The sequence below is a fragment of the Sphaerodactylus townsendi genome, linkage group LG04, assembly GCF_021028975.2.
Source record: "Sphaerodactylus townsendi isolate TG3544 linkage group LG04, MPM_Stown_v2.3, whole genome shotgun sequence".
In the NCBI taxonomy this organism is placed as follows: domain Eukaryota; kingdom Metazoa; phylum Chordata; class Lepidosauria; order Squamata; family Sphaerodactylidae; genus Sphaerodactylus; species Sphaerodactylus townsendi.
Window position 1 is genome coordinate 77,970,350 of NC_059428.1, and position 22,823 is coordinate 77,993,172.

At 40.8% G+C, this 22,823-nt stretch overlaps 1 protein-coding gene across 6 annotated transcripts in view; it reads right to left on the minus strand.

The window, feature by feature from the left end:
- Nucleotides 1–1,739: 1,739 nt before the first annotated feature.
- IL1RAPL1 (interleukin 1 receptor accessory protein like 1) overlaps nucleotides 1,740–22,823 on the minus strand; it is a 949,422-nt gene continuing 928,338 nt past the window's right edge. For all 6 annotated transcript variants that reach the window (XM_048494984.1, XM_048494983.1, XM_048494987.1 and 3 more), the window contains 2 exons: nucleotides 11,658–11,828; nucleotides 1,740–4,334 (listed from right to left, as the gene is read on the minus strand). In XM_048494984.1, the coding sequence (XP_048350941.1) occupies nucleotides 3,616–4,334; nucleotides 11,658–11,828 (890 nt within the window). In that variant the 3' untranslated portion in view covers nucleotides 1,740–3,615. The remainder of the gene's footprint in view (nucleotides 4,335–11,657; nucleotides 11,829–22,823) is intronic.

Below are 22,823 nucleotides of genomic sequence, written 5' to 3' on the forward strand. Positions count from 1 at the left end.
GGAGCTATTTTTGTAGCTATGCAGACACATATGAGAGAATCTTAACCATTCAGATGACTTCTTTACCTTCCATTAAGAAGCATTGGGTAGACCTTCCCTTCATGAACCATCTTAGTTTTTCTTATAGCACAGAAAAACTAAAACACAAAATGTCGGGCAAAAGAGGAGGGTGAAAATGACCAGAGAGCAAATGGTCAGGCAGAAAAAAGACTCTTTCCCCCTCTGACACTGTTGGCTGTCCAGAACCAAATTAGCAGCTACTTCTTTTTAAGACATCCCCAGACATACTTTGGGTGTGCATACTGGAAAAAAAAGCAGATGCCTCTTTCTAATCTAAGACATCCCACAGATGTCTTTTTTGTGCTGTGGGATGGATCTATAGTTGTGTGAACAGTCCTTTTAGAAGTACATTTAGTACTACTCAGATTTTTGACAGATGCAAAATAAAAAATGTAATGATAGCACATATCCATAGGTTGCAGAAAATCTTCTGAATAACTAATTGTGCTAAAAAGATTTATAACAAAGTTATTTAGAATAATTTATGTGATCTAAAATTATTGATGGTGTTTGAACAAAACAAATAATCTTTACCTACCCACTTTGTTGTACAATTTAGCCACAATACAACATGAAATAACTGGAGTTAAACACGATTATATTTGCAGTGGATTAGGGTTCAAAGTGCAATGTGGTGGTGGGGTTTTCTTGTATAGATAACCTTTACACTTGGCTTTTGCATGAACACTTCAAATAATTGGAACATCTCTCCCCACCCACGTTCTTCCCCAATAAAAAGATACAGCCCAAGCATTAGGGCAAAGATACTTTTTTCTTTTATTTTGTGTTCTAACAGAACTTTAGTCAAACATTGAGTACGTGAACAGTTTCTTTACTGTTTCTCACACAGAGCTGCTTTTATAGAAGAGGAATACTTGGGTGGAATGTTGCTAAAGCCAGAAAAGGCTTCTCTGTTCTTTTTTGTATCTGTCTGTTTGTCTTACACACACTCATTCTTATTTGTTTTATTTACTATGACAAAAGCATTATAAGAATTTTTTCTTAAGTAGTGTGAATATCAAATAGTACCCATCAATCCCTGAATCATGCTATTCAAAGTGCTTTAATCTACATTAAAAATAGAAGAAAAGTTTTTTTTTAAAAAAAGAATCAATTCTACTAATACCTACAGTGACTGCCATCAAATTGCTATGCTCTACATTTACTTCACAATCCAGATTTAAGCTTTGAAAATATAAAGGGAAAGGCCATTGGATTGATGTGCCTTTCCCTGTATATTTGGAACAAGTGGGAGGGACTGAGAGTTGGAATCCTGTCAAAGGCCCTTAAATTCCATCAGAAGCTGACAGGTGTATATAATAAATAATAGCCATCTGAAATGTTCAAAGAACAAAATGTGCAAAGCTGCTTTCATACTTTATCTGCCCTGGCAGCTTTATTTGCTTGTTGCAATTTATTTGGCACATGTACAGGGTCTGGGGAGTGGGTGGGGGAGGCACACTACTGATTAGAAAAGGACCTGAGTGAACTGTCACAGAAATGAATAATCTGTGTGCAAGTAAATGTCTATGTCCATCCCAGAACTTCTTGAACTTGACTTTGAGATTCTTCCGTACCAATTACAGTATGAGACTGATTATTTCAGTCAAAACTTAGACATATTTCTAAACTACAGATTACACATTATTTTATCACACTGCATCTTATCCAAACCAAAATATAATCTGGATTATTTAATGATAAAACAAAAGCACACAACATTGGCTGGTCAGCTGTTTAGGACAATGCCCCCAAATAACAGGAAATTCAATAGGTTCAAAAAATGTTTGTCAGCAGTTTAATTGTTGCAGTTGAGTGCCAGAAAAGAAAAGGTTACATTATCTCTTGGTGTAAATTGACCAGTATCAGTGCTCCAATGCATCAATTTACACTATTAGAAATGTGCTCCCATAGTCTAGTTCTATATTAATAAAATATTCTACCTCACTCCCCGCAATTTGTCTTGAAAAGTGACTGTTGCATCAGTGTGTGAAAGTATGCACATTAATGCTGATCGTGTAAACATTGGGTGAATGTGGAATTAAACTCTGGTTTCTGTCAATATCTACAATAAATGTTCTTTGACTTCTAAATAGACAAGATTCAGTCCTGAGATTATGCAGAAAATATTTCCCAGAGCCTATATGCATGTTCTTTCTTCCACTTTTTAAAGATGAAATCATACATTCAAAATAAAACTAGTTTATTTTATTCAGTAACATTGTTTCCAACATTTCTGGGTCTGATTTAAATATTAATCTTGTATAAAATATTGATGTTTGTTGGTATTTACTTTTGCAACCTCCTGAGATCTCTTTTAAACAACCTTGGAATTAAAAAACCTCTAAATTATTATTACAAATTTTAAAAGAAGAATGAATAATAAAGAATGCTAAATTCTGAATAAGTGAAAAGAAAAAGAGAAGCCCAAACTTCTATGTATACACGGGGACTTAAAAAATCAGCTGCAAAAGCATATTCTCATTACTTTTTAGAAGACAGCATTTTCTGTAATACAATGTGACAAACCATATTTGATATTGTCCTCCTGTTCTCTTTTGGTTTGGAAGCTGTCACTGTAAATCTCTGTGGGATTTAGTGCACTTCAGTGCCTATTGCCTTACTTGCCCGACAAATGTAAATAATCTCATTTGAAGAATTCAAAGCAAGAAACAAAACTACTGAATCTTAACCTGAAAATGTGTGTGAGGGGAATCACAAACACATCCAACACTTTCTCAGGAAGTGAATGAATTAGAGTCAGCATGTTATCTATAAAAGGAATACAATCAACTCATTAAATAAAGCAAAAAAAATCCTTCTATTTTTCTTTCTACATACTTCATTGTGGTCATAGTGGTTATTGTGAAGCAAGTGACACAGACTGGGTATTTTTTATTGTTTCACAACTATTTACTATGTGAAATGTTAGACAATTTAACCATCTATAATTTTACCCAGTATGGTGCTGTAAAAAGGGGAAGGATAAAGGGGAGAGTTAGATTTGGCAGTGGAATAATGAAAGAAGAGGGCTATGAACCATCAGTGGGGTCCTCCTAAGAACAAGTGTTCACACACACACGCACACATGCACACACACACACACAGAGGTGAATTGCTGCAAGCATGGCCTTTGAGTATCAGGCTAGGCAGGCCAACAAAATGGATAATGTTCTGGACTCAACAGAGCTTTGTCCAAGCATTCCCAAGAAATGTTAAAAAATAACACAAACTATACTAATGAAGCAAAAAGGGTTCTCCTATCTATACAGCAGTCTCTTCGTTTTTCTCTTTTAAAAAATGTAAATATACAAATCCCAATGGCATATAAAACAAAGTCAAAATGTCAAAATGTGAATGGCAAGAGACATGGATAAAACAGGAAGACTGATGCTACAAAGAAATTTGCAAAAACATATGTACAAGACCCTGTTTTTCCTCAGATTCATAGATTGTAATGCATTTTTAACAGCAGCAGTCGAGGATGTAGTTCCAGGCACCAGACTGCAGACTTTGCTTCTACTCAAGGGGGCTGAGTTCCCCCTTCCATTTCTGTCACCAAATGACACTTGATATACTGGTTTCCCGTGGTAAAAGTGGCAGGATAGCACTGTTCGTATGAGCCTCATCAGGATTCTGCTCTCTGTTAGTTTTTGTCTGTGGTCGCTGCCCATTAATAAGTGTCATGGGGATGTTGCAGTAGGTATGCTGGTTACCTATTGAGGTAAGAGGCAAGGTGCCAGTAGGAGGTACGTCGTATTCATAACTTCGATAATAGTGTTTCTGGCGCATCTGGGAATGATATGTATTATGAAAAGTGGAGCGCAGGTCAGGATGGGCAGTGGCAAGAGCAGTGGAGGTAGCAGCAGCCATGGAAATTGCTGAGACTGTCTGCAGTTCCCCAAAGGGTCCCTGCTCACTGACATCTAAAACCTGCTCATGTGTGATGGGTTCTATCCTCTTAAAAGGCATTTCATACCGTAACCGTTTCCAGAATTTGGAATTCAACTTGTTGCATTTTGGTCCATGCCATTTAATAACAGTAAGGAGCTTGATGGTATGTTTCAGGGCCTCCACTTCCTGGTAATTCATAATTCCCCGGAGTTCACTGCATTCAATCAGTATCACTTTAATTTCTCCTGTAACTAACATGTTTCGAAGTCTTGTTTCCAGTTCAAAGATACTCCAGCCTCTTCTTACCACATAATTTGGAGTCATGACAATGATCAATCGCTTGCTTTGGTCTACACATCTTGCCACATCTTCAATGTATGCTGCAAAGGAAGAGAGTGGCTTAAGATCAGTTAAAAGCTGTACCTGAACTGAAAAACATGCGAAGGAATAACTGCAATCTTTTTAATTCATGCAGTAAATCATCACAGTTGTTCAATACATGGTTACAAATAACCTTTTGCTTGGTCACTGCCAGCAACTAAAAACTGGTGACCTAACATTCTCGCTTATAAATTGAGAAAAGTGCATACCTTATATTCTAACTCTTAAGGCTGTGTTGTGAAAGCTGGCTCTAAAACAGTCATTTTCAAACATGGGGGGAGGGGCTGTTGTCTTCTTGGATCCCAGGCCACAACCCTAGAGCCCCCACCCACCTCTTTCTTGGTATTACATCTACTGCAAATTTTAAAAACCAATTCTAACATTGTAAACATACCTATTATTTCACAAATAAAATATGACCTAGTAAAAATAAACCAATTGAGCTGTATCAAAGGGTACTAGAATGAGGGAGGCAGGGAAGGAAGGAATGTTCTAACTGTTATCCAGATAATTCAATTTCTGTAGCAACTTCTTGGGGAGGGGGAGAGAAGGGAGAAGGCCATCTGTAACCTATAGCCAGGGGCATATCTACAGAAAATGGTGTCCAGACAGACACTGAAATTGCACCCCCAACATCTGACACCCCTGTGCACCTGAAACAAGGACATAGCAGAGATACAGAAGCCATGTCATTTGAGTCTTGCTCCAAAAGGTAAAGGTAAAGGTAAAGGTAGTCCTCTATGCAAGCACCAGGTATTATTGACCCATTGGGATAATGTTTACTAGGAAGACTGTGTACCAGGTGGTTTTCCAATTCAAAATTTAAAAAATGCAAAGCCATAAGGAATCATGGTAAGAAAGAAGCAGGAGAGATGCCTTGTTCTGCCCCCCCCCCCTCCTGTTAGGGATATAGGCAATCCAGGAGGCCACCAGTCCCTGTGACCTTTTCTCAGCCTGGGTTGAGAGAATCCATCCCAAAGAGAGTGTTCCCTTTAATGAATTAAGCTGCACTCTTGTACTTGATAGGTTTTATTGATTGTTATTGAATGTGCAGCCATTCTGTGAGCCGCCTCGAGCCCTTCGGGGGTGAGGCGGCTTATAAATCTCATTATAAATAAATAAATAAATAAATAAGAATGGGGTAACCCTGAAAGCCTGATCCTCCAGAGCTCAGGGTGTGTATGCTAAGCCCACCCCTCTCTACTTTTGCTCAGCTTGCCAGTCACCATAGTCTCGGCTCACCACAGGAGCCCATCCGAGCATCTTACCTCTGCTGTGGCCAGCCTGCACCCTGTGCCTTCTGCACATCCATCACTGTCAAAAAAGCACAGGCTGGGCTACTCTCTTTGAGGAAAATGCAACTATTAGATGGATTTGTAATTGGTGGACTGGCTGAACACAAAGAGTGTTCATCAATGGCACATTTTCATCCTGGAGAGAAGTGAGTAGTGGAGTGCCACAGGGTTTTGTCCTGGGTCCAGTGATATTTAATATTTTTATCATTGACTTGGATAATGAAATAGAGGGCATGTTAATCAATTTTTCAGATGATACCAAATTAGGAGGGGTAGCTAATTCACTGGAATACAGGGCAGGATTCAAAATGATTTCGACAGATTAGAGAGCTGGACCAAATCTAACAAAATGAATTTCAACACGGATAAATGTAAGATTCTACACTTAGGCATAAAAAATGAAATTCACAGATATAGGATGGGTGACACCTGCCTTGATAACACATCATGTGAAAGGGATCTGGGAGTCTTAGTAGATCACAAACTGAACATGAGCCAACAGTGTGATATGGCAGCCAATAAAGTCAATACAATTCGGGGATGCATCAATAAGAGTATAGTGTCTAGATCGAGGGAAGTAACTGTAGTATTCTACTCTGCATTGGGTAGACCTCACCTAGAGTACTGTGTTCAGTTCTGAGCGCCACAATTTAAGAAAGATATTGACAAGCTGAAATGTATCCAGAGGAGGGCAACCAAAATGGTAAAAGGTCTGGAATCCATATCCTATGTAAAGAGGCTTAGAGAGCTGGGGATGTTTAGTCTGGAGAAGCAGAAGTTAAGGGGAAACATGGTAGCTATGTGTAAATATTTGAAGGGATGCCATGTTAAAGAGGGAGCAAGCTTATTTTCTGCTGCCTCAGAGACTAGGATGCAGAGTAATGGATTCAAGGTGCAGGAAAAGAGATTCCAACTAAACATTAGGAAGAACTTTCTGAATGTCGGTGTCATGAGCAAGCCCCTGGGTACTTACCAGGACATGAGGACTCTGAGGCAGAACCCAAGGACACAATGCAGCCAGAGCTGGCTGCTCCTGGGGACAGAGGTGTATCGAGGCAAAATGGAGCCCGGGGACAAAACCTGAGTTTGGCACCCCCCCCCCATATGGGCAGCCACCCTCCCCTACCATGATCAAATAATGCACCAGCTCACAAAACATCTCCCATCCCTAGCAAAACATACATGGCTCTCTCCCCAACAACTCTTTCCTAATTTTGTCCTCACACCAACCCTATGAGGTAGGTTGTTAGCCTGAAAAACAGCTCCAAGTCCAATGATAGCATAGGGAGTAGCACAGTGGCGAAGCCACCAAGGGGCGGGGGTGCGTGTGATGCACCGGGCACGCCTGCAGGGGGCGCCAAAATCGAAAATACATTTTAAAACTTTTTTCTGTTTTTACTTTGTTGGCTGGCAGGGGGCGCAGTTTTTAGACTAGTGGCACCAAAATTTCAGGATACCCTCAGACGACATTCCTGATGATACCAGCCAAGTTTGGTGAAGTTTGGTTCAAGGGGGTCCAAAGTTATGGACCCCCAAAGGGGGTGCCCCCATTTCCCATTGTTTTCAATGGGAGCTAATAGTAGATGGGGCTACCCTTTTGAGGGTCCATAACTTTGGGTCCCCTGAACCAAACTTCACCAAACCTGGGTGTTATCAACATGAGAAATCTTTCTTTAAACCCTATCAGAAATCTTGTCAGAACTGGGAATCACAGAGGGAAAATTTTCCTAGCTATTGGCTTTGAGGGGGCAGTCAGTTTCATTGAGATAGAGCCACTGACTTTGCAGTGTAGCTGCTGGTGACTCTCCTTACAAAAACCTGCAAGTTAGGTGAAGATTGGATTGGTGGTCCAATTTTATGGATTAGCATTTTTTTCTCCATTGGAAACAATTAAGAATAAATAGAGGATCCTCTTTGGGACCCCATAAAATTGAACCCCTGATCAAATATTTACCATACTTGAGGGTTCTTCTAAGGAGAGTCACCTGAAGCTATGTGGAAAATTTTGTGCCTCTATCTCAAAACACAGCCTCCAAGAGCCCTGCAAAGATTACCCTAGTGTAAAATGGATTTGAAACCCTTCCCCCAAAATCTTTTTAAAAATTGGATTGGGGGGGGGGGGATTTGCCTTTTTGACATCATTGAAATGGTGTCTCTCTGTTTAGTGAGAAAAAGTTTTTAAAAAGCCAAAGTGTTTTTTTCCTTTCAGCATATCCAAATGCCCACCCCTAATGTGCACCTCCCTTATTCTAGTGCAACCTTGCCCTTTGCTCAGTCTAGGTGGGAGATTGTTATTCCTTGACAAAGAGTAGGCATGGGGGAAAGTTTCTGGTCCCACTACCAACAATAAAAAATAAAAGCAATGACAACAGAGGTTTTATTGTAGCATATAAGAGAACTTTACCTAGAAAAATATTATTTATTTGGACTGATGAGTGCCCACATACTTTGGGCTGGGATTATACCCGTCTCCTTGTTCCTGGCTTTTTTTCTTAGGTTCCTTAAAATTATCCTTGAGCTGTAATTAGTGCTCAGGAATTATGCAGAAATTCTAAAGTGCTCTGAAGGGACAGTTGTTGTAACTAATATTATAACTTATTCTGTATACAGATGACAGGAGATTTGTGAATTAATCTCCCGTTTCCTGGACCATCTCTGCTCTAGAATGCTCTGCCTGGGGTCCTAGTGCCTACTTAATTATGTTGCCAAGACAGTAGGATTCAAGCAGAGCATTCTAGAACAAAGATGGTCCAGGAAATGGCAGATGAATTCACAAATCTCCTGTCATCTTTATCCTAAACGGGATATAGCTTGCTGCTGATATTATGACCTGGCAGAGCATCTTAAAGAAAAGGCCAGATTTCCCAAGAGTTCTCTGAGGAAGCTACTGAACTGCTTCCAAAGTGAGTCAAGGTCAATTTGCTTTTCATTACTAGAATAACATTTTATATCCTAACCTTTTAAGCACACAATATTAATAACAAGTTCAGTTCCTGTAGCTCTAGAGTTAAATCATTCTATGAGAATGTGCTGTAGATTAAAGATCAAGAATGTACAAGTAGTATGTTTATTGTCTTGGCCATAGGCCTTCACAATCTCTTCATACACAGCATCATAAGATGAAAGCATACACAAAAAACATCCCATGTATACCAACATAGCTAAAATAGACTAAATTAGTACTAATGTAAATATCCCTATCAAATAATACACCACAACATCATTACACCATACTTAACTGATTCTTCTTGCAGCATGAGCAAAAAATGTTACTTGATTGGTGATAGACAGATCAATTTTCCGGTGTTATCGGTGTCCCCCACAATTGGAAGAACCCTTCTAATGTATTTGGTTCTTATGTTATCATAGAGGGGACACTCCAAAACATAGTGCAGAATGTCCTCATCTGCGTCACTACCACAGATATATCTGTAGTTAGGTGCTAGTACATTACTACATTGTGCACTATACACTGACGTTGGTATGGCCAGGAATCTCAAGTTGGTAAATGTCATTCTAAAGATATAAGTTGGCAAATTCTCTAAATATGGCGATCTAATATGGTCCTTCTTAAAAAATTTACAGAAGGGGGCAACTTTAGATTGATTGGTTCAATCTCTATCTATTGGTTCGATCTCCAATGCATCCATATGGAAGATCCAATCCCACAGATCTGTTCCCTGACTACCACTATTGAGAACATAATCTCTCTATATAAAAAGCTAACAGCGTTTTTGTTGATGACAGTATACCTCAGTAACTGCTGGGCCAATTCCTCTGAAAATTCTCAGCCACTATAGTCAGCCAGGCGAGAGTGTTTTTAGATGTTCACATACCTGAAATTTCACACCTGGCCCAGGTAAAACACCTTTTTCCTGGCGCTCCCTGGTGAAGGACATGCAGCTGCCTGTGTGTAACTGTCACCCTTAGAATGTTCGTGCTGCTTAGAATGTCCACTCGGATGGCCAGATATGAGCAGTGAAAACAGTTCATAGGCAGTAACTCGAGTGGAAGTGAAACACATACACACACATACACACGAGGGAGAGGGAAGGGAGGGAGAGGGAGGGAGGGGTGGTGTAGGCGCAGAAGGCATGAAAGGGATATATTTTACTATACGCAAAGGTTTTCTTCTTGCCTCCCATTGCTTTCTTTCTGTAATGGGGAGTTGGCAACCATAAATGCAGCTGAGCAAAGAAAAGATGCAGGCCTGAAAGTCTATCCTCTTTCTGTTACTAGGCAAGCTTGATAGTTTAAGCAGAGTGCCCTTTGTCCAGAGTTATACAAAATGTGCAGATTCAACTGTTTTAAGGCCTTACAGTTCCTAATCAGACACCTTGAATTTGCCCTTCTTCTAGAGACAGAAGAGAGAAACATAAAGATGTTTAGGTTGTCTTTCTGAGAAGAACAAGAGGCAAAATAGATTGGAAAGAAACAGGTCCTAGTTCATCTTGCGTCAAAAGATCAGGTGTTCCCACCTTCCAATAAGGGTCTTAAAAAGTTCAATTGTTGTTGGAAAAAGGGAAATCTCCACCTTTCTGTATGACTAATTGATGATGATGAATTTTGGGGTGTATCCTTTTTACTGCTATTCTGATGTAACCTATAAAAGTAAGAACACACTGTTTTTTCTAGAGGCTCCCTGGTACTCTATTGCCCATTGTTGGCTGAATAAAATTCCTAAAAGATTTTTATTCTGTATAGGCTTGAGCTTTCTTGAGCTTCTTTTATTTACTGGTTAACCTGCGTTAACAGTGGCATGCAAGGGAAGAGAGGGAGAGAGAGGAAAGGGACGGAGGGGGAGGCATGCAATGGAAGAGAAGTGAGAGGGGGAGACAGTGAGGGGTGGCATGCAAGGGAGGGAAGGCAGGGGGCCCAGCATCTTGATATGACCCACCCACCCAACAGAGGGAAAGGAAAGGGAAGGAGGGGGAGGGGTGGCATGCAAGGGAAGAGAAGTGAGGGAGGGAAGAGAGTGAGGGGCGACATGCAAGGGATGGGAGGGAGGGGCCAGACACTCTAGATTCCCTGAATACTGCGGTTACAGTTAAGAAAACCAAAGGCCGCAGCGTTACTCCAGGAGTAAAGCTTCGGTACAGCAACCCGTGACAATACCATGCGCTTTGAAGATATTTCGTCGCGCGCCCTCAGAAGATTTCCTCAGAAGCGACATCCATTGCCACCAACCACACTTACTCCCGGGTAAAGGATCATGACCAGCCAGCCTAGATGTGTGGGAGGGGTGCCTTTCCATTCCCCCACCCCCCAAGGAATGCGGGCACACACATCAATGACATCGCACAGTATCAGGTTGCGTGTTTGCATGAGCACGTACTGCTGGCCTCTGCAATTGATTTGCTGCTGCTGTTCCTTTCCCATTTCACCACAATAAGCCACAGCAATGCGTGGCCGGGCCCTGCTAGTCTGGTATAAAGTAGCATGTTTTCGTGTAGATCAAATATTCTGAGCGAGGTTTTTCTTGGATCAGATTAAATCTCAGACTCTGGTGACACAAGGAGTTTGGGTCACTGGACAACTGTTTCTTCCAATATTTTAAAATGTGTACATCTGCACATGCTCTTAAGGAGGGTAAGGAGGGCAGGGCTCGGCAGCATGTAGCTTGGGCACCCAGCGTGGATACCCCATGATCTGGGGTATGCCACTGGCTGCCATATCCTATAGTGATTCCATCAGCATTTTCAATACTTTTTCTTTTCTGGAGATCTTTCTAACTTCAGTTTAACTTATTACTAAATATACAGTGACATTCATCTTACTACTCTAGTTAATAACATACAAACCCTACTCCAGCCTGCATTCAAAGGAAAGAGGCAAATTGCAGGAAGTCTCCTTAGGCTAGAAGAAGACTTCCAACTTGCTCTGCAGAGCAGTAGATCACATCCAGTTGAATTGTATATTCATTGACCAAGCCATCTTGACCACTAGCTCCAGTACTGAAAAGCAGCACTCAGTAGAAAAGCAGCACAGCATATAGAAGTATACAGGTGCAAGCAGGCTGAAACTTACTTCCAGTTGGAATCAGATCTCTATCCGGAATAAACAACTTGTATCCATAGTGTTTTTCAAGCATATCTGGTAAGATTTCAAGAGCAAATCGTTCTTCTTCCCCAGTTTCTTGATTCCACTGGTCAGGATCCACTTTGGTGTATGACAGATATGCATCATAATCTTTATTGTCTATAAATAGTGGGGAAAGGGAAAAATGGATAGAAGAAAGTATACAATCTTGTCTGTCACATAGGTTTCACAGATTCCTTTTGCTATATGAACAGGAAATTTGCAGCTCTGCATATCACTTTGCACTTACATTAGTGGCCCTTCTGGTCTCCTTTACCTCATGATTGTGCTTGCTTGCTTCATTTGCCTGTTAACTATTTTGCCATTGAAAATGGAAAAGTTTATTTTCAGTTGCTAATCAGTTAAAATTGTGTTTCTCCCTCTCTCCCTCCCTCTCCTTGTTCTTTAATAAAACTAGAGGTTGTACAACAGATAACAAAATTCTGTGTAACAGATCTATTCATTATAATATATTCAGATTTAACTCTGGTTTAAAATGTGGGCATTCCTAGCACAGTATTCAGGAAAGAGATAAACACTTCAAATCTTTTGGCTATGATGCAAATTCTAGACATGTTCCACATGCATTTTAGTTTTAGCAGAATTTCCTGATCAAAAAGCTACCCTGTATAGTCTTCAATTTATTTTTTAAACATTTTGAGGGCAACAAAAAGAGTTATAGGAGAATTGCTGCTATACCACAATATTTTCCCAAAGTTTCAAATTACTATCTCTTTATATATTATTTTTGACTTTGACAACTATAAAAATAGTTTGGAGATTCTGAAGAATCAGTTTAATAACAAGAAAGTTTGTATAATCTTTGGATGTTTGCACAAAATATGAATTAATGCCACAGTGCATTGCAGGCAGCTCATATCTTCACTTGAAGATGTATGTGGATAGGAACATCACCTGGGGAAAACTCACAGATAATCCTGAATGTTTAGTCACTTTCTTTGGCATAAAATTGACTGATTTCTAGTCTTTGAAAACCAAATGAGTGTTGAAAACCTGTTATTTCAAGATTGTATGCTATAGAATACAGTTATGTTTAAATCTTAGTGGCATTTAAAATCTTTCCACATTTTCAGAACGTTCATAACATTTCACTTACCTACGAAGAAATAACATTTCATTAGTTAAATCAGGAATTTCACATTTTAGATGTGAAATATAATTTTGATGGACATGTAGCTGCAAAAGCCTAGCTGCTGTCCATAATATAACTAAGCATTTGGGGTTTGGCCAGTAAACTCACTTCATTTACAAAGCAAATAGAGCTTGGTAATAACAGGTACACAGCTTGGCAATAATAGCTTGGTAATAACAGGTACACAGAAAATAACAAAGCTAAATCACTACACACTCACTCATGTCTGATACAGCATAGCTGTTCTTGAGGTCTTAGGTTGCAAAACATAAACAAAGTTCTCTCTGGCAGCCATAAAGGGGTGTGGTAGTGTAAGAAGGGAATGCTTAGCTGCTGCATTGGTGACTCTTTATGGAAAATGCTGGCTGTAGTCTGGGGACCCCTTCCAATCAATCCTGGGGCTACCCTGAATGAACTTTCCAAGCTTGGAATGAATTGCTCCCACCCAACAGGAATGAGTACATTCCCCCTCCCATTCAGAAGTTCCACTGAATGTTCTTATAGTCGGCCTGAAAACATGACCTTGGAGATAAGCAATTACAATGTTTAAAAAATTAAAAATCCTGCGCCTGACTAAAGCCAAAAGATTCTCTTGACGAATGCTTTCTTTACAGGGCATTCCCATAATATAATATGAGCATATGTATCCTTCCCACAAATCTTATTTTTATTATAGAAGATTACTGCTGCTCGTGTTTTAATGTTTAATTTATTTATTGTTTTAACTGAAATTATATAATGTATTTAAGTGTTTAACTGTTCTGTAAACCGCCCTGAGCCCTTCAGGGGTAGGGCGGTCTATTAAATTAAATAAATAAATAATAATAGTTGGAAAGAAAATTCAGTGACAGAGATTCCCCACACTAACCAACAGTCATAGAAATGGGTAGAAAGATACAAATGGAGACTGATTTCTCTTTCTGATAAATGTAAACAAAATGTAAGGAAAAAATTTCAATTAAAATATTAATTCTAATAGTATTATTTGTTAGCATGTTTATAGTCAACCCCTCCTCTTGGCTCAAGGTGACTTACAATAATAATTAAAATGTCCCCAGCTAAAACAAATATAAAATAGTAAGTCCTAAATCCCTTCCCCACTTTAAAATATTCCTGCCATTTAATCCCTCCCAAAGGCCTTGCAAACAGGCAGAACTTCCTGTGTGTCTTGAAAATCTCCAGGGAATGCCCTTCCTCACCTCTTCAGGAAGCCCATTCTAAAGAGCTACAATGGAAAAGGCCCAGTCTCTGTTCGATACCAAATAGGCCACCCTCAATGGTGGGCTAGCCAGCAGATGGCTGCCTGATTACTGTATTTGGCATACGAGGACACAGGTAAAGAGATGGTCCTTCAGATAAAAGGGTCTCAGGCTGCAAAGGGCTTTAAAGGACATAACCAGAACTTTGAATTGAACTCTGCAACAAAATGGCAACCATGTAACTGTTCATGGATCACCATAGCCAGATCATCTGAGTCTAGTTAGAGGAAGTTGGCAAATCAGATGCAGCTGATAGAAGGTGCCTCTGGTCACTGTGCCAACCTGCTTTTCAAAGACCAAAAAAAGGTCCATTAGCACTCCCAATCTCTTTACCTGCTCTGAAAACATCATCCTTTCCAACCAGCATTTCCTATGTATTTTCTGGATTCCACTTCAGTTTATTTTGCCTTAGCTACCTGACCACAGCCTGAAAGCACTAGCTCAAAACCACGATGGAAACATCTGGAAGTTTGGACAATGAAATATAGAACTGGGTGTCATCTGGATATTGATGACATCTAACCCAAAGCTCTGGCTTCCTCCCCTGGAACTGCCCCTCACAGGAGGGTTGAGTTGTGAAGGTCAGCTAAGCTGGAAGAGGACAGCTGTTAGTAGAGGTGAGTCAGTGTGAAGGCTTCTTTAGGTGCAGTCAGTACCAAAAATTAGGCAACTCTCAATCTTTTCAGTCTTTTCAACTTGGCTTCTCCTTACTGACCAAGTGCAGCTGACAGCAACAAGAGGGTGGGAGGACTAAATGGGCATGATTTTTTTCTCTCCCAGTCAGCTTTTTAAAAATATAATGTTATTTCTTTTTCAAAGAGAAATAAATGCATCTATTTCAATATATGCATTCCATGCACTTACCGGTAAGAATAAATGAAAGAGCCCATCATTAATTTTAATTAAAGTGTCAGTAATGCCAAGTGCTCTGAAACTATTCCATGGAATAAGAGGTCACATTTTTATTTTTGTTGTGAAAAAGCAGGGGGAAAAAATCAATGGCAGGAGTAATGAAATGTTAACATCCATCTAACACTCTAGACAGTATTATGCACAAGTTATAGAGAATATCAATTGCTTGTAAAAGAAGCCTGATTGACTATCCCACTCTGTGCCATACGTAATGCTACAGAAATTTAGTACTGAAGCTGAGCATTTGCTGAAAGAGTTCTTGTTTTCTGATTGTTAGTTATTTAGGCAGTATGAGGTTGTCATTGGTGGTATTTATTTTACTGCATGGACTCTTTTATTGTTGTATTTTAATTATTTGAAAGCTTAGAATCTTTCCCTACCATCTCAGTATACTGATTAATTTTGCAAGCAATAGCATACAATCAAGAAAGAGATGGTCTGGCAAGAACTCATGACTCAGAGGTTCCTCTTATGCACAGGGAGCCTGTCTGTTGGGGGATATTGTCAGCCACCATTGCTCCCCTGCATCCTCTCAAGTCTGTGTGGAAGAGTCAGGGAGAACACTACTCCCATGGCTACTTCTGAGAAGACTATGGAGATGAAGGCCACTTAGGAGGCACTAGCAATGTGCATTTGGCTTTGCCAAATCAAAAAAGGCACCATTTAAAAGCAGCTGAAAAGCCAAACCTAAAAAAAGCAAAAAAGAGGTTTTTTTTCAGGATTTCCTTGAAAAAGCCTATGGGAAACTTTAAAGCCTATGGTGAATACATATGTAGATTGGTGTGGTGGTAGTGGTCTAGAGGCACCAAATTTGCCACATAGCTGCTGATGGCTCTCCTTACAAGAACTACTGGGTCATGAGGTCCAATTTATGGGCCCCATTTTTTCTGTCATTGGAAACAGTGGAGGATGGATGGGGGCAACTTTGGGGCAGGGGCATATCTGCCATGGGGACATGGGGAGTAAAAAAAATCAGGTTCATTTGTGTTTTTTGTATCTTTAGTGTTTTTTCAGTTTTTGGCCTGCAGGGGGAGCAGTTTTTAGGCTAGCAGCACCAAAGTTTCAGGATTTTTTTGGAGACTCTTATTTATTAAGAGCCCTTCGGGGATCGGGCGGTATACAAATTAAATAAATAAATAATAATAATAATAATAATAATAATAATAATAATAATTATTATTATTATTTATTTAATTGAATTTGTACACCGCCCTCCTCTTGAGGGCTCAGGGTAGTGTCCAACAATCAAATGCAGACATTTAAAATCCATTAAAAGCAATCAATCCCCGCTAAAAATGAGGAACCATAAATACATAAATTACATAACTTCAGACGGCATTAAAAATTCTCCCCCCATTCCTTGTGCCCACGCTCTACTGATGATACCACCTGGGTTCAGTGAGTTTTGGTTCAGGGGGCCCAAAGTTATGGACTCCCAAAGGGAGTGCCCCATCCCCCATTGTTCCCAATGGGAGCTAATAGGAGATGGGGGCTACACATTTGAGGGTCCCTAACTTTGGATCCCCCTGAACCAAACTTCACCAAACCTGGGTGGTATCATCAGGAGAGTCTCCTAAAGACACCCTGAAATTTTGGTGCTGCTAGCTTAACAATTGCACCCCTGACAGCAGGAACCCCCCAAATTTCCCTAGATTCTCTTTTTTAAAATCCCACTGCCACTTTAGACATGTGGATTTAAAGGGAGAATCTGATAGAAACCAAACATTGAAAGTGATGCTGTTTCAGGGTGGGGAAGAATCCATTTAAAAGGAGAATCTTGGGTCCCTAGTTTAAACACAATTGAAAGTGATGCTGTTTGGAGGTGGATTCCAGCATCACTTTCAATGGTGTTTAAACTAGGGACCGCAGATTCTCCTTTTAAATCCACTTTAAAGGGAGAATCTGGGGTCCCCAGTTTAAACAGCACTTAAAGTGGGGATCCACCCCCAAACAGCATCATTTTCAATGGTGTTTAAACTAGGGACTCCAGATTCTCCCTTTAAGGTGGGCGCCACAGGTCAAGGGAGGTCACTGACCCTCCAGAGCCAGAGCCCATGCCAGCCTGCGCCCAGAGCTCAACTCCTTCCAGGCATGCCAGAAGCTTGGTAGGCCCTGGGCCCTTGCTGCCACCCAAGTGGTGAACCTTTGGAGCCTAGTGAGGGTGCCAAGGAACATATAGCTACCATGGGGACATCCGGGGACAAGTGCCCCGGGCGACCCCTTGTAATGGTAAGAGCACAAAAGATTGCAAAGGATTCGATTTGTGGCTTTTTCTATTTTTTCAGTGTTTTTTTTCCATTTCTGTGAAGCCTGCAGGGGAGGCGCAGTTTTTAGGCTAGCGGCACCAATATTTCAAGCTATTGTCAGGTGATTCTTCTGATGATACCAGCCAAGTTTGGTGCAGTTTGGTTCAGGGGGTCCAAAGTTATGGACCCCCAAAATGGAAAATGACCCCATACTCCCATTTATTGTTTCCCAAAGGGAGGCTATTAGTAGTAAATGGGGCTACCATTTTGAGGGTCCATAAGTTTGGACCCCTGAGATCCAAACTTTACTAAACTCTAGGTGGTATAATAAGGATGATCTCCTGCTGATACCTACCAGGTTTGAGTGAAGGTTGGATTCCAGGGGGTCCAAAGTTATGGACCCACGAAAAGGGGTGCCCCCATCCCCGCATAGTTTCCAATGGGAGGCTAATGTGAGTAGAGTGGGGCTGCCACCCTTTTCCGAGGGTCCATAACTTTGGAAGCTTCTGAGTTAAACCTGGAAACCTGGGTGGTTTAATTCAGAGAGAGCCTCCTAAGAGAGATAGCCTAAAAGTTTGAGGTACTGTTGGCTTAAACATTTGCTCCCCTGACAGGCACCCTCAAATTTTTTTTGCCCAGGTTCTCTCTTTAAATCCACCTCCTTTGGAGTGGATTTAAAGGGAGAATCTGGGCTCTCCAGATTAAAAAAAACATGGAAAGTATTGTTGAAGGCTTTCAAAACCAGATTCAACTGGTATTTGTGAGTTTTACAGGCTGTGTGGCTGTGGTCTGGTAGATCTTGTTTCTACCGTTTTGCCTGCATCTGTGGCTGGCATCTTCAGAGGTGTATCACAGAGAGCAGTCTGTTATAAGAGAAGGCTGGACACAGAGTATAATAGACTTCTCTCTGTGATACACCTCTGAAAATACCAGCCACAGATGCAGGTGAAACATTAGGAACAAGATATACCAGACCACAGCCACGCAACACTGTAAAAACTCCCACAATAACCAACATTGAAAGCCGGTGGGAATCTACCCTGAAACAGCATCACTTTTCAATGTTGGAATTGTTTAAACTAGGGAGACCAGAGTATCCGTTTAAGGTGGATTTAAAAGGAGAATCTGGGCTCTGTAGTTTAAACAACATTAAAGGTGATGCTGTTTCAAGGAATGAACCCGCCATATCAAAAATAGCATCACTTTCAATGTTGTTTAAACTAGGGAGCCCTGGGTGTGTTCAAATTTGTGTGTTGGGGCACGTTCTATAATGTGATGGTGACTTTGAGATGACCTGGTGCAAAAAATGTTGTTTGGTCATGTTGGGGGAGAGACGCTGCCCATATTGGGGGGGGGGGGCGCAAAACTCAGATTTTGCCCTGGGCTCCATTTACCCTAGCTCTGTGGTGGTGAACCTTTGGCACTCCAGATGTTAAGGACTACAATTCCCATCAGCCCATGCCAGCATGGCCAATTGGCCATGTTGGCCATGTTGGCAGGGACTGATGGGAATTGTAGTCCATAGCATCTGGAGTGCCAAAGGTTCGCCACAACTGCCCTAGCTACACCCCTGCAGTGGTGCGATTCAGCAGGTCCTGAACCCCCAACATTTCAGATTTTTTTAAAAAGCCACTAAAAACTCTCCATACCAGAATGGGGATTTGGGATTATTCAAGAATCTGGAAAATTTTGGTATACCCAGTTTCAGATTTTACCTAATTTTGTTTTGTTTTTTTCACACCCCTAGTCAGCGCCAGTGAAGTGCACAAAGAATGTGAGATACAAAAGCCAGGCTGCAGCCAACACAATGATAGATTGCATATCTGAGGCAGATTTCACATGGGTCAAAAACAGTGATGTGAAAATGGTGTAAACCGTTTTACACCGTTTTAAACCATTTTCAAACCATTTTCAACCACTGTTTTTGGCCCATGTGGAATCCACCTGAGCTCTGCAAGTTACATCCACTGATCTTCTAAGCTACTATGCCAAAAAGCTGGAGAAAATGTGAACCCTCTGTCATCTTGTTGAAGATGACTTCCTAATTCGTTCTCAAAAGAATGAGAACATGCAACTAAAGCCTTCTACCAATGCATCTTCAAAATGAAAATGTGATTGATCTGTGGCTTACACTTTAGCTTTAATACAGATTATGCCATTTGAAAGATCAGCTTTTTGTCAGGATAGCATGCTTTAGTGATAAACACACTACCCTCTATGTTTAAAAAGAAAATCACTACCTGCTATTGGGTACATAAAACCTAGGATGCTGAAAATGTTTACCTTACAAATCTGAGCTGGTAGGGGGAAAATCTGCTTTCTGAAATCTCTGTCTTTAACTAGTTATTCAAAAGCCTTTCACTGTTATCTGAGCTGTTCCAGCTGTGTTTGTCAGCATGAGATGTGCAACAAGATTGTACTATGCCAAGAAAATTCAGCTACTACAATTGATCCAAGAAAACTTTAGTAATAAACATTAATATGGAACTGGCTGAGGACCATGTCATGTATATTATTAGTGTGTACCTTTACCTGAGCCCTCAGAAACTAGTTTCTGTTTCCCTGTCAAGACCTGAAAGAGAGAGTCCTCATTTAGTTCTCATTCTTAATGTTGGCTGCAGTCTCTCAGTGTGTTGGGGCATTAGAGTTCTCCATTTGGAAGTGTTCTCTTTCAACTGGAAGCTATAGAGATCGATTGTTAAAGCTATTAAAATACTGAGCAGTACTGTGGGTGATCTGAAGCAGGACATGTAAGTTCAACCCTGTTTATCACATCACAGATGATATTACAGACCAGACCACAAATACTGTTCACATTCAAGCAATGTGGAGGTAGGTTTCCTGAGTGTTAAAATTTTATGTGTGGACTTCCCCTACATCTAGCATAAAGAAGGTGATTACAATATTTATACATCACATTTCCCATATCTCAGGTAGTTTATTGAAAACCCAAATTTAAAATATATAATACCCTTAGAATATCTGCACCCTACACCTTATTAAAAGCCTGGTCAAATAAATTAGCCTTGCAATATCTCCTAAACAGCAATAGAGATAGTGTCCCATGCCTCATCATGAAGTTCATTCCATAGAATGGGAGGCTACAATGGCCATAGAATAGTCTAAGCAGGAGAACAGCTAGCAGGTGGTATCCTGATGGCATATAGGAAGGGATGGTCCTTTAGATACATTAGTGCTAGGCCAGTATCTTAAATTAAACTTAGAAATAAACTGACAACCAATGCAGCTATTTTGAAATAGGTGAGGTATGTTCTCATCACCTAGCCTCTGACAATAATTGGATGCAGCATTCTGAACCAGCTGCAGTTTCTCAATTGTCCTATAGCGCAGCTTAGTGCAAATCTAAGAAAAATGAGAGTTGGCAAACCTGATGAAGCTGATAGAAGCTCTTGGTCATCACACTAGGTGAGGTCTGTGAGCATTTAAAGTTCTTAACTTGGTCTGCAAATGACAGCATCTCTGTAGCCATCACAAATGGATCCAGCTCCTCCAACCCACCAGCCTTCCTGATTAGCATTACTTCTCTCTTGTCTGGAGATTGGCTTCACCTTGTTTTGCCTTAGGCCGTTTCTGCACAGCCACGCTGCAGGGGTGCGTCAGCATAAACAATGCCGACATCCCCCCCGGGACCATTCGCACAGATGGTCCTGGTAGGGGTGGGGAAGACGGCGCAGTCTGCGCAGAGGCTGTGCTGTCCCCTGAACGCTTTACTGTCCCCTCCGGCCTTCCAGCGCGTCACACAGGCCAGGGGACATGCCCCCCCTGCCCTGCGCGACAGCTCTGGAGTTGCAGGGCAGGGGGCATGTCCCCTGGCCTGTGCGATGTGCCGGAAGGCCGGAGGGGATGGTAAGGTGTTTGGGAAAGGGGGAAATGGCGCCTTCCAGCCGCTGCCATTTGCATGCTCAGAGAGCGAGGTTCCGAAGCAGCGTTTTTGCGCCGCTCGGGGGTTGCGAGGCCAGCGCTGCTGCAAGGCCAGCGCTGCTGCAATGCAGCGGCAGCAGCCGTGTGAACCCCTCCCCAGGGAAGCTGTTTTAGCATCCCTGGGGCGCTCTTTACCCGTGTGGAAAGGGCCAGAGTCACTTGTCTACAGCCTCAAAGGACCAGTTCAGAGCTGAGCAGACACATCTGGAGGCTTGTAAAATGAAATACAGAGCTAGGACTCGTGTGTTTATTAATGATTCACAACCCCAACATTCTAAAAAATCTCATTCAGAAACCTCATTTAAATTTTGAAGACTATGTGTGAAAGAATGGAACTTTGAGGCACTTAGGACAAATCCAAACTTGTTGATTCTAGTTCTGGTGAAAACACTTCATGTGCAACTGGACAAAAATAGACAAAGATTACTACTGCTCCCCTAATAGCAATTTCATATTCCAATAAAGGAATGAAAAAGAATTCAAAGATCATTAATACAAGGGTGATGGTCCCCGGTCCAGTTTTAAACTAAAATCATGCACCAGTGCAACTAAAGCCATTTAAGTTCCAAACCCAGGTTTGAAGCAATTGAAATGTGTCAAGAGTAGATATGTCATCCAGGAACCCTGGAGCTGGTCACTTGCTTTATCACCTTCCCAGAGGTTAAAGCAGAGAATTGCTTGTAATTGAATCATTAGCCAATGAAGGGTGTTTTTTTTTTAAGCAAAGGACTTATTAACTTCCTCTGAAGAGCCCCTTCAGGCAACAAAGCCAGAGCAGGGGGCAGGGCATAAGGAAAGCAGGGAAGATGGGTGCCTTGATAGTGCATGCCTGACAGTTGTTCAAATTCTGTATGAAGTTATATTGGAGTTAAAATAAATATAAATGGCTTCAACCCTAGAATTCAGAGATAGCTGAGATTTAGTTTGATGCAGCGCCAATATATTGTTAGACATCATCTTATTAATATTTCACAGAAGGTTATGGAAAGACTGTAATATAATTCCTAAAAAAAATTGTTCTTAAACACAAACCTCAGCTGCCCACTTTTAACATGTTGTTAATCTACTGACCTCTGCTTCTGCTATTTGTAATGCATAACATTAATAAAATAATCTCAATTGATCTAAAGGAACCTAGACAATTCACAAGAAAATCCTGTCCTGTAGCAGGAAGATGAACTCTAAATTCTAAAGAATATGTGCTTATTAGCCTGTTGTTGGGCCTTTCTGGCATAATCCTGAATGTCCTTGAAGTGGCAGGATTTCTTTTGACTTTATAATAAGGCTGATAGCACATATGTGCACTGGGAACATGGCACGTTTTATCTCTAGCTGTCTTCATATGAAATCATTATGCCTTCATGTTTAGTCTCAACCACATGCTGAATAATTAAATACTATCATTTCTGTGATGTTTTAATACAAATTTATCATAAATTAATTCTTCAAATCTTTTTATAATGCATTAAAACACAAAATGATGTAAGTAACAATTTAAACACAAAATGGGTAGCATCTTAAAGCACAACAACAAAATGTTTATATCATTATTTTTCCAGATCTCCCCTTCCTCCACCACAGTTGTCAAATTTAAGATCTGAGG